The following is a 13485-nucleotide window of genomic DNA, read 5'->3' on the forward strand; positions in this document are numbered from 1 at the left end:
GGCCTATTCAAGTGCAAGGAAATCTCCTCCCACTACTCTGAATGTAGCCCAGGTCTCTTCACCCTAGCCCTGACTCATCCACTAAAGGCAGGACCCACCTCAACCCCCTTCCCACACACACCAGTGGCAGTCTGCAGTGAATGCACATCCACAGCCCCTGTCACTCACAAACAAGACAGTCAATCCACAACTCAGCAGAGGCACATAGGATGGCTAAGCAAGAAAATGCCGACTTTCTAAACGTGTTATCAAACAAGAGGGTTTACCTAAACCTCTAACATGAATTCAAGCAACTGTTTTTGGGACAAGGATAAACATAATTTATTAGTAAATCCCAACAATTATTTTTATAATTTTTTTCTTTTCATTCATATCACAAAAACATTTTAAGGCAGAGCAAAAAACGTAGTCAACTTCACGTATTGCCATACATTTTTACAAAAACAAGACATACTATACAACAAATTAATATTCTGTACAGTGAAAAAGCATAAATTGGTGAACATATAATTATACAAAAACTTGTGTTTCAAAATCACAAATGTACATATAGAAACAGATTACCAAAACAGTGAAAAAAGAATTTTTGATCATGCGTATAGTTTCTATGGGGCGAACAGAGGGAGTTTTTAGGCTGCTGCCCTGAGTCCTATTAGAATCTCTTGAATTAAGGACAAAAAACTGGTGTGTGACCGTCAGTTATAACTGACATTAAATGTCTCTAGATGAATAGATGCCTACGCGTTTCGAGTACCGCTGTCTGATTCGCTGCACTCTCATCAGGGCATGATAAATCGAATCCTTTGAAACTTTTTTTTAAATTTGAAAGAACAGGGAGCGCGTTGACCTTTGCAACGTCGTCTAAGCTGTGGAGGTCACTCTTGCACTTTTTTTCATTTTTGCAGCGAGAATGATATCTTTGTGGGCCTTGGGTCCCCAATTGATTTACATTTTTCAAAGGCACATCAATGAGGTAATGTGGATTGCAGGCAATTAATTCCGTAAAGGTGCGCTGGTCACAGCGTTTGTCAGTGTCACTGCCACGGATTGATGGAGACTTTCTAAACGTGGCATTTTCAAACTCATAATTTAAAAATGATCTTTACTAAAAGATTTGGTATTAAATTCTGAGCTCAGAGAACTTAAACTCCACCTTCCAATCTTGTCCCCATGGGAAATTATACTTGTAAGATGTTACAAAGTATCTCCCAGGCTATCCTATGGGACAGATAGCCTTTCAGTAGTGAAAAACGAAATATACTGTATTTCCCTACGAGGACGTCACACACAACAGTGCATGTCCTAACTTTCACATACACTGTACCCTGCCCATGGGGGTGCCTTGGGCCTACCTTAGGCATGACTAACATGTAAGAAAAGGGATGGTTAGGGCCTGGCAAGTGTGTGCACAAGCCAGGTCAACATGGCAGTTACAAACTGCACGCCAAGACACTACAGTGGTAGGTTTGAGACACATTTACAGAGCTACTCAGGTGGGTGTTACAATCCATACTGCGGGCCCACTAGTAGCATTTGACTTCCAGGCCCTGGCAAACTTAGTGCACTCTCCTTGGGACTTACCAGTAAATCAAATATGCCAATCAGGGAGAACCAATCATGGTAACAATTTACACAGAGAACATATGCACTTTAGCCGTGATTAGCAGTGGTGAAGGTGCCCAGCGTCCTAAATCCAACAAACACAGGGTCAAAAATAGGAGTCCAAGAAGCAAAATGTCTGGGGATAAACCCGCTAAAAAAAGCCAGGTCTAACACCTAATGTTTTAGGTACATAATGATCACTTTTTGTCTTATAAAAAAATAATGCCTTATGACAAGTTCACTTGTAACAAGGAAGATGGAATATCCGTCACATTTGTGATAGAGTACCAGTCCTTCAAAAGTTTAAACCCAGCCCTCATTATTTAAAGCTGTGTATGGTGAGTCTTGAACTGACAATTTTTTGGTCTTGCTCAGATTTAAGTAAACATTAACAACTCATGGGGAAAAAAACATTTAACAGTGTTCCCTTTTACTCGTCTACAGCTCCTGTTAAAACAAAATTGGACCTATTACAATATGGCACTGACCATACCAAAAGGCAATCTTAACTGACATAGGTTTACTTGTGTGCATTATATCGTAATGCAATAGTAATAAAACGGAAGAAATATTTGTCACTTTTGTGATGTAGTACCCATCCTTCATAATCTGAACCAGGCACTGAATCGTAATAGAAGGAATATCATAATTGGATTACTTCAATATTAAATTAATGCAAATTTCTAAGAACTACTGTGAAATAAAATAAATTGCAATTAGTATGTAGGTATGCTACAAAGTGTTATCACCACAAAAAGAATAGACTCGGAAGGGGGCAAGCTTATGGATAGCCTGCACACCCTAAATTTCAGTCTTGAATGGGTGTACATTTTAAGGTCACCCATATAATTATACTCCTGTTTCATATAGTAGCTGTATTAGATTACACATTACTGGCAATAGCATAATCTGGAACCAATCTGCAATTGATGGTCCACGACAGGGAAGAAAGTGACAATTTTCCACTGGTTATTTGTCTTAGTTGTGCTGAATGTTAGGGGCCTTCTCTGAAGAAAATTGGAGACTGCATCGGAATGATCTACTTACAAAGAATAACATGGTTCATCAAAATAGCTGCCCGATTTTAGCACTGGAAATAATCGGAGTCTGGGGCTCTTCTATGTGAAAAACTCAGCTCAACAACAGGAGAAAGCCAGAGAGTCCAGTACTGGCACTGAATGATCTTGAGTCGTAAACACAATTTGGTTCCAGCTCCAAATTAAATGCATTGCTGTTACATCTCTTTACAAAGAGCACTTGCTTTACAGAGTTCACGAGGAAGGAGCATGTTAAGATGCATGTTGCGTTAAGACACTTAGCTTGGGGTCCAACCTAAGAAGAGTTATTAGCAAAAATGTGGATTGTAAAAATCAGGTACAAACAGTTGCTTTGGGAAACTAAAAGATCACACACTGAACAATGGATAATTATAGGACGTGACGAGGACAAAAAATATTCTGGCAGTTGATCAATGATTTTTGTAGAGGGTTCATAAATAGCATAGCAAATAATGTTACAACCGGGAGCAGGATTAGACATAGCATCATCTTTATGGATTAGCCCTTCCCTAGCATAAATATGTAATTTTATCATACAGTACTATATACAGTTTTGATAAATCATATGTTGGAAGTGAGAGACTTACAATGGCCATAAGGTGTCTAGTACAGACAGTCCTCATTATGCCAAAGGAATACCGGGCTCAAATCCAGATGTGCAATATGGAAGACTTTGACGCTTTGGTGAAAGCTGAGAACCTTCTTTACATTTTATAAGACAGGATATCCTGCTAACTATAGAATGATAGATGACATCTGTTTTGCAGCTTGCTCACGACTCCATTCACGCTCTCTGGGAAATAGGTTTTACTAGCTTCATAGGTCACAGCATAGCTTTTGACAGAGCCAACAGGGCACTGCTTTGGAGAACGTTGCAGCTACGTGGAATTGATAGGTCATCCTGGCACTTATAATCCATGACTGACTGCTAAGCTTGGTCAGGGTTTCCATCCGAATTTCGGTAAACCGGTTTTTAAATAGGGGCGCACTCCTGCATTTTAACCTATATACTGCTGATTGAGGCCATGTCCCAAACAAGGCAAAAGGTATTTACATCCAACCTGGGACACCAACAAATCAAAGTTTTCCAGTATGCAGATGATACTGTGGTGCTGGATCGCACAATTGTCACGTTGCAAAGATCCCTGGTTTACCCGTGGGTTAAAATTCAAGCACTTAAACTTACTGTTTACAGCAAGAAAATAAAAATAATGATTTTTGATTAGAGAAACAAACCGGATGGCAGGTGAAGAATACAAAATGAAACCTTGGATAATGCAATAACCTACAATTATAGGGGTGTATGGTTAAATGACGTTGCTTCCTTAAGATATTAACTGTCTGAACTTAAAACTAAGAGTATTACTTTGATATTTGCTATTGGTATGCATGAATCTCCCTAGTTCAACTGCCCTCCCCAAATAAGGATCATAACAATTTACTACTTGTCCTAATTGTTATATGACCTATTAGCATTTTCTGTAAACTGAATACCTGGCTAGACAGGGCCCAGTACGAAATTTGTTAGATGAGTCTTTCACTATTTAAACTCAACTAGCTGTGCTCAGTTGCCATCGGATTTCAAGCTGCTTAAGTGAGATTTACTGTGTCTGCTTGAAGACAAAGCATAATATGTTTGTTACTTCTATTCCTACCTCTGAGAGAATTAAAAGAACACTGGAAAGAACATTCAGATATTTAAGGCTTAAGCAGACTGTCATCAATCTGCAGTTTCTTCAACACGTTTCCTATGCGTTTGTAAATCATTAAAACATGTCAAAATGCAATAGATTTGTTTTAATTGTGATGAGCCAAGGGTTTTCGCTAGAGTAGCAAAATCCTCGGAAGTGATTAGAAAGTTTGATGCCATTAAATAACAACAACAACAAGAATAATAATGGCAAGAGAGTTGACCCACAAGATTTTAAGTATAATTGAAATTATTGTGTATTTATTTGTGAATAGCACGTCTTTTGTAATGATTTTAAGTAACTACCCGCTATTGGTTTACTTAGTCAAAAAATATATTTTTGTTCCCCTACAGACCTACACAGATTTCCAGCAGAAAACACTGCTATGCAACATTTGCACCAGATCGTACCAAAAAAAGTAAAAATAGTTCTTTAGAATAAAAGAAGGAATACAGCGTGGAATGACAACGTTCTCTTTGAGATAGCATAAAAGGCTGATAAAATGCTAGTTATCATAAGAAAGAAGTCCGTTTCATTGCATGGACAGACTAAAAACATGCCTAATCAAAGAACAGGGCTGCAAGCAAGGGTTCTTGAACTTTGGCCTACTGGAAAGAGCGATGGGGAGTGTAGGAGAATGGGAAGATAAGCGAAGTTTGAGGTTCCGTATATACTCGATCGATATTTAATGAGCAGTATTTCTAGTTCCAACAAACTTTGTCATTCTCAAAGAAGCTTAAATCAAAAAAGCTTTCCCCAGCATTCCCTGGCAATAGGGTGCCAGAGGCCCATGTTTGTTTAAGGCTAGAATTATTTAGGCATTCAAACATACAGCTTTACACTGAACGTTTACATTATTAATGCATTCTAAATGTTAAGAATTACCTTCAAAGCACAAAAAATGCAGGCATCTCCAAGACAGACGTGCCCCGTCAGACCTCGCATGCTTCGACGAAAGATTTCCAGCTGCCACAGGACCTGAAAGTAAGCATTATCGAAGTTACAGCTCGCAGACAAAGTTCCACCTCGAGCTTAACAACCTATTATTTACAATCAAAAAGGCAAATGTACCCATCCACAGAAAATCTAAGACAATAATGTGTGGTGAAGATTCCAGATCAGAATTCTATTAAAAAAATCGGACCCCATATCTTGTATTCATAGAGCAACATTTTCATTTCGTTCCATTTTTAGGTTTCCCTTGCGCTGTGCTTGCAAAATCAATTGTATTTGAAGAAAAAAATGAATCTTAAAAGGAGCTTAGAACCCCATCCAATACTTACCTGAAGTTACCATTCGTTCTTCCAACGTCGCTCTAATTTACATGCTTCTGATTGGTCAGCACGTCCTCACTTCATGCTCTGCTTGCCAGTCTATGTCGTGGAGCTTGGCCCAAATACAGCTTCCGATCACTGGCTAGTGTCCTTCCACTGGCTACACACTCCGAGGCTACTTTTTAAAAATGTCTTATTGAGCATTCCATAAGAGTACACCTGCAGGCCGTCCCCTCTCCTCCGAGCATGTTGTTACTGCATTTTCACCTCTTCGCCCTCCTCCCCCGTTGCTGCTCCTTCCCTGCGTGTCTGCTAAGTGATGTTAATGCTGTACTGAAGGGCTATCCGTTGCGTGCATTGCACAAATGGGGCTTCTAGGAGTGCTGCAATGTGGCCTTTTAGCTTTGCAGGCACAAGGACTTGTTCATGTCCAATGCCTCACCAGTGCTTCATCGAGGGGCTTGTGCTTGATGGAGCACAGAGCCACAACTGCTCTTTACCTTTAAGGCGGATAACCATAACATCTTATTAAAACAACCCTTTTTAATCCCATTCTGTGTCACATCAGTGGCTTTTATCGGTTTTAAATATTCAGGAGTATATACTTGAGGCGCACCGTAAACCACTTAAGCGTGTGAACTGAACTCATCATCTTGAAATTACAGGATTTAATTACATCCTATTGCATTTTATTTAATGCATCATTCCCAGCCACGGGGGTGTGGGGGGGCGTTAGGTGGGGAGGAGGGGCGGGTCAGCGGTGGGAGAGGGCGCGTGGGGGGGGGAGAAGGGTGCGTGGGGGGAGGAGGACGCAGTGGGGGGAGGAGGAGGGTATGGTGGGAGGAGGAGGGCGCGGTGGGGGAGGGCGCAATGGGGGAGGGCACAGTGGGGGTAGAGGAGGAGGGCGCTGTGGGGGTGGAGGAGGAGGGCGGTGGGGGTGGAGGAGGAGGGCGGTGGGGGTGGAGGAGGAGGGCGGTGGGGGTGGAGGAGGAGGGCGGTGGGGGAGGAGGAGGGCGCAGGGGGAGGAGGAGGGCGCAGGGGGAGGAGGAGGAGGGCGCTCGGGGAGGAGGAGGGTGCTGGGGGAGGAGGAGGGTGCTGGGGGAGGAGGAGGGCGCTCGGGGAGGAGGAGGGCGCAGGGGGAGGAGGAGGGCGCAGGGGGAGGAGGAGGGCGCAGGGGGAGGAGGAGGGCGCAGGGGGAGGAGGAGGGCGCAGGGGGAGGAGGAGGGCGCAGGGGGAGGAGGAGGGCGCAGGGGGAGGAGGAGGGCGCAGGGGGAGGAGGAGGGCGCGGTGGGGGGAGGAGGAGGGCGCGGTGGGGGGAGGAGGAGGGTGCGGTGGGGGGAGGAGGAGGGTGCGGTGGGGGGAGGAGGAGGGCACGGTGGGGGAGGAGGAGGGCACGGTGGGGGAGGAGGAGGGCGCTGGGGGAGGAGGAGGGCGCTGGGGGAGGAGGAGGGCGCTGGGGGAGGAGGAGGGCGCTGGGGGAGGAGGAGGAGGGCGCGGGGGGGAGGAGGAGGGCGCTGGGGGAGGAGGAGGAGGGCGCTGGGGGAGGAGGAGGAGGGCGCTGGGGGAGGAGGAGGAGGGCGCTGGGGGAGGAGGAGGGTGCTGGGGGAGGAGGAGGGCGCTGGGGGAGGAGGAGGAGGGCGCTGGGGGAGGAGGAGGAGGGCGCTGGGGGAGGAGGAGGGTGCTGGGGGAGGAGGAGGGTGCTGGGGGAGGAGGAGGGTGCTGGGGGAGGAGGAGGGTGCTGGGGGAGGAGGAGGGCGCTCGGGGAGGAGGAGGGCGCTCGGGGAGGAGGAGGGCGCGAGGGGAGGAGGAGGGCGCTGGGGGAGGAGGAGGGTGCTGGGGGAGGAGGAGGGCGCTCGGGGAGGAGGAGGGTGCTCGGGGAGGAGGAGGGTGCTGGGGAGGAGGAGGGTGCTGGGGGAGGAGGAGGGTGCTGGGGGAGGAGGAGGGCGCGAGGGGGAGGAGGAGGGCGTGAGGGGGAGGAGGAGGGCGTGAGGGGGAGGAGGAGGGCGCGAGGGGGAGGAGGAGGGCGCGAGGGGGAGGAGGAGGGCGCGAGGGGGAGGAGGAGGGCGCGAGGGGGAGGAGGAGGGCGCGAGGGGGAGGAGGAGGGCGCGAGGGGGAGGATGAGGGCGCGAGGGGGAGGATGAGGGCGCGGAGGAGGGCGCGAGGGGGAGGGCGCAAGGGGGAGGAGGAGGGCGAGGGGGAGGAGGAGGGCGCGAGGGGGAGGAGGAGGGCGCGAGGGAGAGGAGGAGGATGGGGTGAGGGAGGAGGGTGCGGGAGGGAGGAGGAGGGTGCGGGAGGGAGGAGGAGGGTGCGGGAGGGAGGAGGGCGCAGGGGATGCAGCCTACATGGAGAAAGGCCAGAGGGCGCAGACAAGCTCACCCACCCCCAACCAAACACTTCAGCTTTCTCGCAGAAACATAAAATGGTAGTTTTATCATTTTATGTTTCTGCTTCTCGCACTCCGAGAAAGCAATAGGGTGACGCTCCTCTGCCCTAGTGGAGGAGCCGCCCCTGATCATTGCAGCCTAAGTATAAACTAAATATCGTGAAATTACGGGCAAATCACTTAATCTCCCTGTGCCAGTCCGCAATTATTGTTGGTTGCCCGTCCCCACCACCATCTCCCGCCCGTCACAGCTTGCCCCCGCTGACCTTCCGTTTCTGTCCACAGATCGCCCTCCTCCTCCAACTTTGCTTTTCTAATTGTTAGCCTCTACCTCAGCTCAACATTTTGTGGTTTCGAGCAAAGCACTTAATCTCCACGTGCCTAAACACAAAAAGAATTGGCAACGCCAATAGGTTTTGGCTGTGTGAAATCTATTGGTTTTGTTAATGTTTTTTAAAGACATGTTGCACAGCCGCACTGGTTGTCATACAATGTGGCTTAAAAGTTTTTAAAAAAGAGCTATGACGCAGACAGCGTTGACGTTTAGAAAGCTAAAATTCATAAAATTATAAATTTCCAAAGGAGGGGGATCAAATGGTGTTGGAGCAGATGTGTAAGAGTACTTAACAAATATGTTTTTATTAGAGATTACTCTTTCGGACAGTGGCGCAACGAAACTGGAAGGGGTCCCCCTGCAAACTTCATGGAGGAGCCCCCTTCCGGACTTACTCAGGAGCTCTCGGGCCAAGGTACTGTGCTGTGCTGTGGGGGCCCCCTAGAGCTCAAGCCCACATGGGGGCCTTGGTTACGGCCCTGCTTTCGGGTTTTTTCACGGAATGTCTTTCAGATTACCGTACAAATTGGCATATCCAAAACACACTTAAGCAAATTAGTAAAGTGTTAGACAACAATGGAGAGGGTAGCAGCCACAGTGGCCAAAGAAAATGATACTTTGTACATCTAAAATGTTGAAACTCCCATACGTGCGATCGCATCAACACTAAAACCAATCAGGTTAGTCTTTGCAGCCTATTGACTTGGCCAATGTTTTTTGCCGGAAAAAAAATGAAAAGAAAAAAAGACATGGGGAAACGAAGCATCATGACTTCAAGCGGCAGGGTCATTAACTAGGGATGCTTACTTACATGTTGGTGTATGTGTACACATGCACCATATGCATGCACGCATAATGAAAGTGGGCACCATTTCATTTATTTATTTAGGCATCCAAGATGGCAGACTTCTCTTGGAAAAGAAAATAAAAAAAATTATTTTCACTTGTGCCAAAGTGCTTTTCTGAAAGCGAAGAGGCTTGGCAGCAAATGTAATCTGCTGGGTCCTCCAAAAATATGTAAGGAAGGGTGGGGTAGCAACGAAGGAGAGGAATTGGGGGTGGTAAGAAGAAGAAACAAGAAGAGGGCAGCAGGGAGCAATGGATGGGCTTTAGGATGTAGAGCATGTGGAATTAAATACAATGCGTGGGGGCGAAGGGAGCAACACTGAGCATAATGGCGAGAGAGGAGGCTATTGAATGAGGAAAAACAGCACAAGAGAGAGAGAGAAAGTGGGGGAGCAACATGAGAGTGTGGGGGAAAGGAATCGAAGGGGAATCAGCACTTGAGGAATAGTGTGTAAAACACAAGCACTCTCAGGGATTGCTTAAAGAAACAAGCATTTACAATGCAACGGTTTCGCCTTTGCAAAAGTTAGAGCTATTGGCATTGTAAATGACAACATTTTTATTTATGTGTTGGTTTTGAAAACAGATAAATAAATGGCATTGTCATTTACAATGCCAATAGCTTAATCTCTTGCAAATGCCACACACACCCACAGAGAGCCCCCCCACACACAGAGCCCCCCCCACACACAGAGCCCCCCCCACACACACACACCCCCACACACACACACACACCCGCACAGAGCCCCCCCACTGATCCCCCACTGATCCCCCACACAGAGCCCCCACACACTGTGAGCCCCCCACACACTGAGCCCCTCCCACACACCCACACAGAGCCCCCCACACACCCACATAAAGCCCCCCCACACACCCACACAGAGCCCCTCCCCCACACACACCCACACAGAGCCCCCCCACACACTGCGAGCCCCCCCACACAGAGCCCCCCCCACACACTGCGAGCCCCCCACCAGATAAGTTTCCGCTCTCAGACCTATCATATGAAAGAACAGAAGTGAAGGCTTAATTCGCCCCTGTAATTACCAGCATAATTATAGCCGTGCGAGGCTGCGGGGCAGCAGGCGGTGCAGGTTTGGGCTGTTCCCGAGCCAAAAACTGAAGGCTGGTCCCAGAATCCAGATACACAGTGGGAGGAGCACCACGAGCAACACGCTTCAAGGTGCTAAAGCATAGCGCTTTTGCTCCGGTTCACCGCGGGATGGACCGGTCTTAGCCGTCTGTGCTGTTGAGCCATCCGAGAGCGGAAGAGCTACAGAAGTTCTATTTGGCCAGCGGGGACTTCAAGGCGCTGCAGCAAGCGCCTTGTGTTCTGTAGGCAGACAGTGTCTGCTACAAAGTGCTGCCGCGGCCTGCATTTATTCACAGGGCCTCGGGAGGAGTGGAAGAGCTGGAGCGGCCTACCTTCATTGTGTGGCAACAGCTTCAATGAGATGCGGCGGCCTGAAGCGCTCTAGGCAGCAGGGGGTTCAATGAGCTATGGTGCCTGAGTTTAGAAGGCGGCAATGGGTGTCAAAACCGTCATGTACGCCACAATTGTGCAAAGCACTTGCAGATCGCCCAAAGTGAAACAAAAGGTTATCCATCTTCCAGAATAAACCCCAGAGCATTATTTGTGCTATACAGAGCAGTGTCCAGTTGGGAAAAGCGTGCCTACAGAGGAAGGCACAGAGGTGCAACATGGAAAGGATAAGCAGAGGACTTAGACTTGGAAAGTGTGCCCGCATACCACTTACAAAGAGACACGAGAAAAGTACCGTCCCCTGGGAACTATAAATACAGCAGAGGTAATGAGGCAGGTGTAATGGAGGGACATTTGCTACTGAGAGGAGGGTGTCTCGATTAAAGGAAACGATGGAACGAACACCAAAGGAAAGAGGACATAGAATCCAAATGAGAAAGAATAGTCCAATAACTAAAACAATTGGGAACATGAGCGGGTGTCCTGAATAACACAGATCGATAAAGAAATAAACTAGACTTGGGAAAGGGACAGAATACAAAAGCCGATAAAGCGGGCACAGGTCAAATGAAAACAGCCCCTCACCTATTCCTGTACTCACAATAGGACGCCTCGCGTGCATCATTTCGGTAAGGCTCTCTTCCGAAAACGATTAATAAAACAACAACAAGTCAGGTCCCGGGCCGGCAGCCAATCACAGGGCGGCCCAGGGAATGACGTCATGGAGGTGTCCCGGGCCGGCAGCCAATCACAGCGCGGCCTGGGGAATGACGTCAGGGGGTTGTCCCGGGCTGGCAGCCAATCACAGCGCGGCCCGGGACACATGGCAAAAAGGTGCGGGACTTAAAAAAGTCAGAAACGCCCACGATTCGCGTTCTGACGGGGAAAGAGTGATTGACAACCATGTCTTCCAATGGCTAGCCTCCATTTATGGAGCTAGCCAATGGACGAATGGGCGGTTTCAAGTCCCCACTACTGAGATAACATTAGATTTCGCAGTGCTACGGCCAGGTCGAAACCTAAAAAGAAGTTAACTAAATGTAATCAGTAGAAAGATACAAGTCAGCCAATTAAAGGATAGCAAAAGGTCTATGCTGCAAGGGAGGGGAAAACACAAGAAAAGAAAGGCAACACAGTGAAAGAAGCAAGCAAATGAGTGACAATAATGCCAACCAATGGGCCTGCTGGCTGCTGTAAGAGCACTGTAAGTATTTAATATGGTCCTCAAAAGCTCTTACACAGATAGCTAAAAGCTGTTTGAAAGCAAAACCTAATCACTCTCAAAGCCTTTGTTTACGGGATATACTCTGAACAGACTCATTGCTCAGTACCCTATGAAATGACAAATGTCACAGCGTCACTCTATAGCAACAAACAATGGATTATACTGCTAAGGCAGCTTCAACAGCCACAAAACAGCACTTAACAGACACAGTCTTCAAGCTGCTTTCAAGTCATGCAGCACTTAATCTAGGGCTGCGAGGTCACTCCTTATTGGCTGGACTCTATTTTCAGTCCTAGACTTTAATATAAAATATTCAGTGAAATCTTGTTGTCATATTCCTTTGAATCAATTGAACTATGCGCACAATCAAGGTAACAATGATTTAATAAAAAAAATAGTTAGGACTGAACCCCTTTTGCCCTGCCAACATGAGCCTGATCCGGAAAACCTAACTCCATCACCCAAAAAACAAATATTCAACCTTTTCTTTTTTTCCTTGTTGGCATCACCAGTGCTCAATCGTCTTTTTTTTTAATTGTATTTATTCAGTAGTAGAACATACATAACAATGTATCACATTGTCAAGGGAGCTCCATGAACTTCACTCTCCACATTTCCCATATCGTATGTAAAGGTAAACCTTTACTTACCATTACATACAGCTGTATATATGCAGACACAGGACACATAAGCAGATATACAATCATAATGGCAACACAAGCTACAATCCTCACGTGTTGGGAGTAGCGGAATGATTCTTCTTCTATACATTTGCCATATAACTGTGTTTTCCCCGCTCAGTTCGCCAGGTCTGCAACATGGGTCACATAGGCATATAAAAGTGGCCAAAAGTCCCATGGGCGAGAGACCGGAGGCAGAGTTGCATCATACAGTTCTGTCATTTCTTCACAAAAACCACGTCACTGAGTCAGTCTTTAAACCAAGTACTTCTCTTTCCGCCCCATATCATTGCAGTTCTGCGCCACCCCAGTATCGTAGCTATCACCACCTGTTATCTGTAGGTGAGACGGGCACCTACTACATAACCTAGGAAGGCCACCATATGAATGATAACTAATGTATTGATCATCACTATTGCTCTTGCTGTTAATCTTGATCAGAAGACTTCAACCTTCGTGCAACTGCAAACCATGCAGAAAAGAATCAAACCAGCATCAAGGATAGAGCATCTATTGCAGGTCGAGATTTAGGACAAGCCATACTACCACTACTCTCATCTCGTTAAGCATGGGGTTATATAATTTAGTGATCAATTTGATGGGCCACAAGTTGGTCAGAAGGACACATAAGTGTTCCCATTCAGATGGCTCTTCTGGGAATGTGGAAAGCAGTTTCTGCAACACATTCTGTTTAGTGTTGTGAGCTACTAGCACGGTATTGGAAGATATCCCCAACTAATCAGCAAACACTGAAATTTATGACTAGAGAACAAGTTACCCATCAGTGTCAGATTTTTATTAAGTAGGAGGGGGCGCACCGTGGAGCTGTTAGACGTATGCATATAGAGGTAGTGGGAAATGTTAGCGGGGATGAATATCCATTCCTCAACTTGATCATAGTGCAGGACT

At 46.8% G+C, this 13485-nt stretch overlaps 1 protein-coding gene across 1 annotated transcript in view; it reads right to left on the minus strand.

The window, feature by feature from the left end:
- Positions 1 to 13485, minus strand: part of USP53 (ubiquitin specific peptidase 53) — a 250197-nt gene that overhangs the window by 179265 nt on the left and 57447 nt on the right. The window contains exon 2 of the mRNA XM_078675936.1: positions 5237 to 5329. Coding sequence (XP_078532062.1) covers positions 5237 to 5329 — 93 coding nt within the window. The remainder of the gene's footprint in view (positions 1 to 5236; positions 5330 to 13485) is intronic.

Source organism: Lissotriton helveticus, chromosome 2_1, assembly GCF_964261635.1.
Source record: "Lissotriton helveticus chromosome 2_1, aLisHel1.1, whole genome shotgun sequence".
NCBI lineage: Eukaryota > Metazoa > Chordata > Amphibia > Caudata > Salamandridae > Lissotriton > Lissotriton helveticus.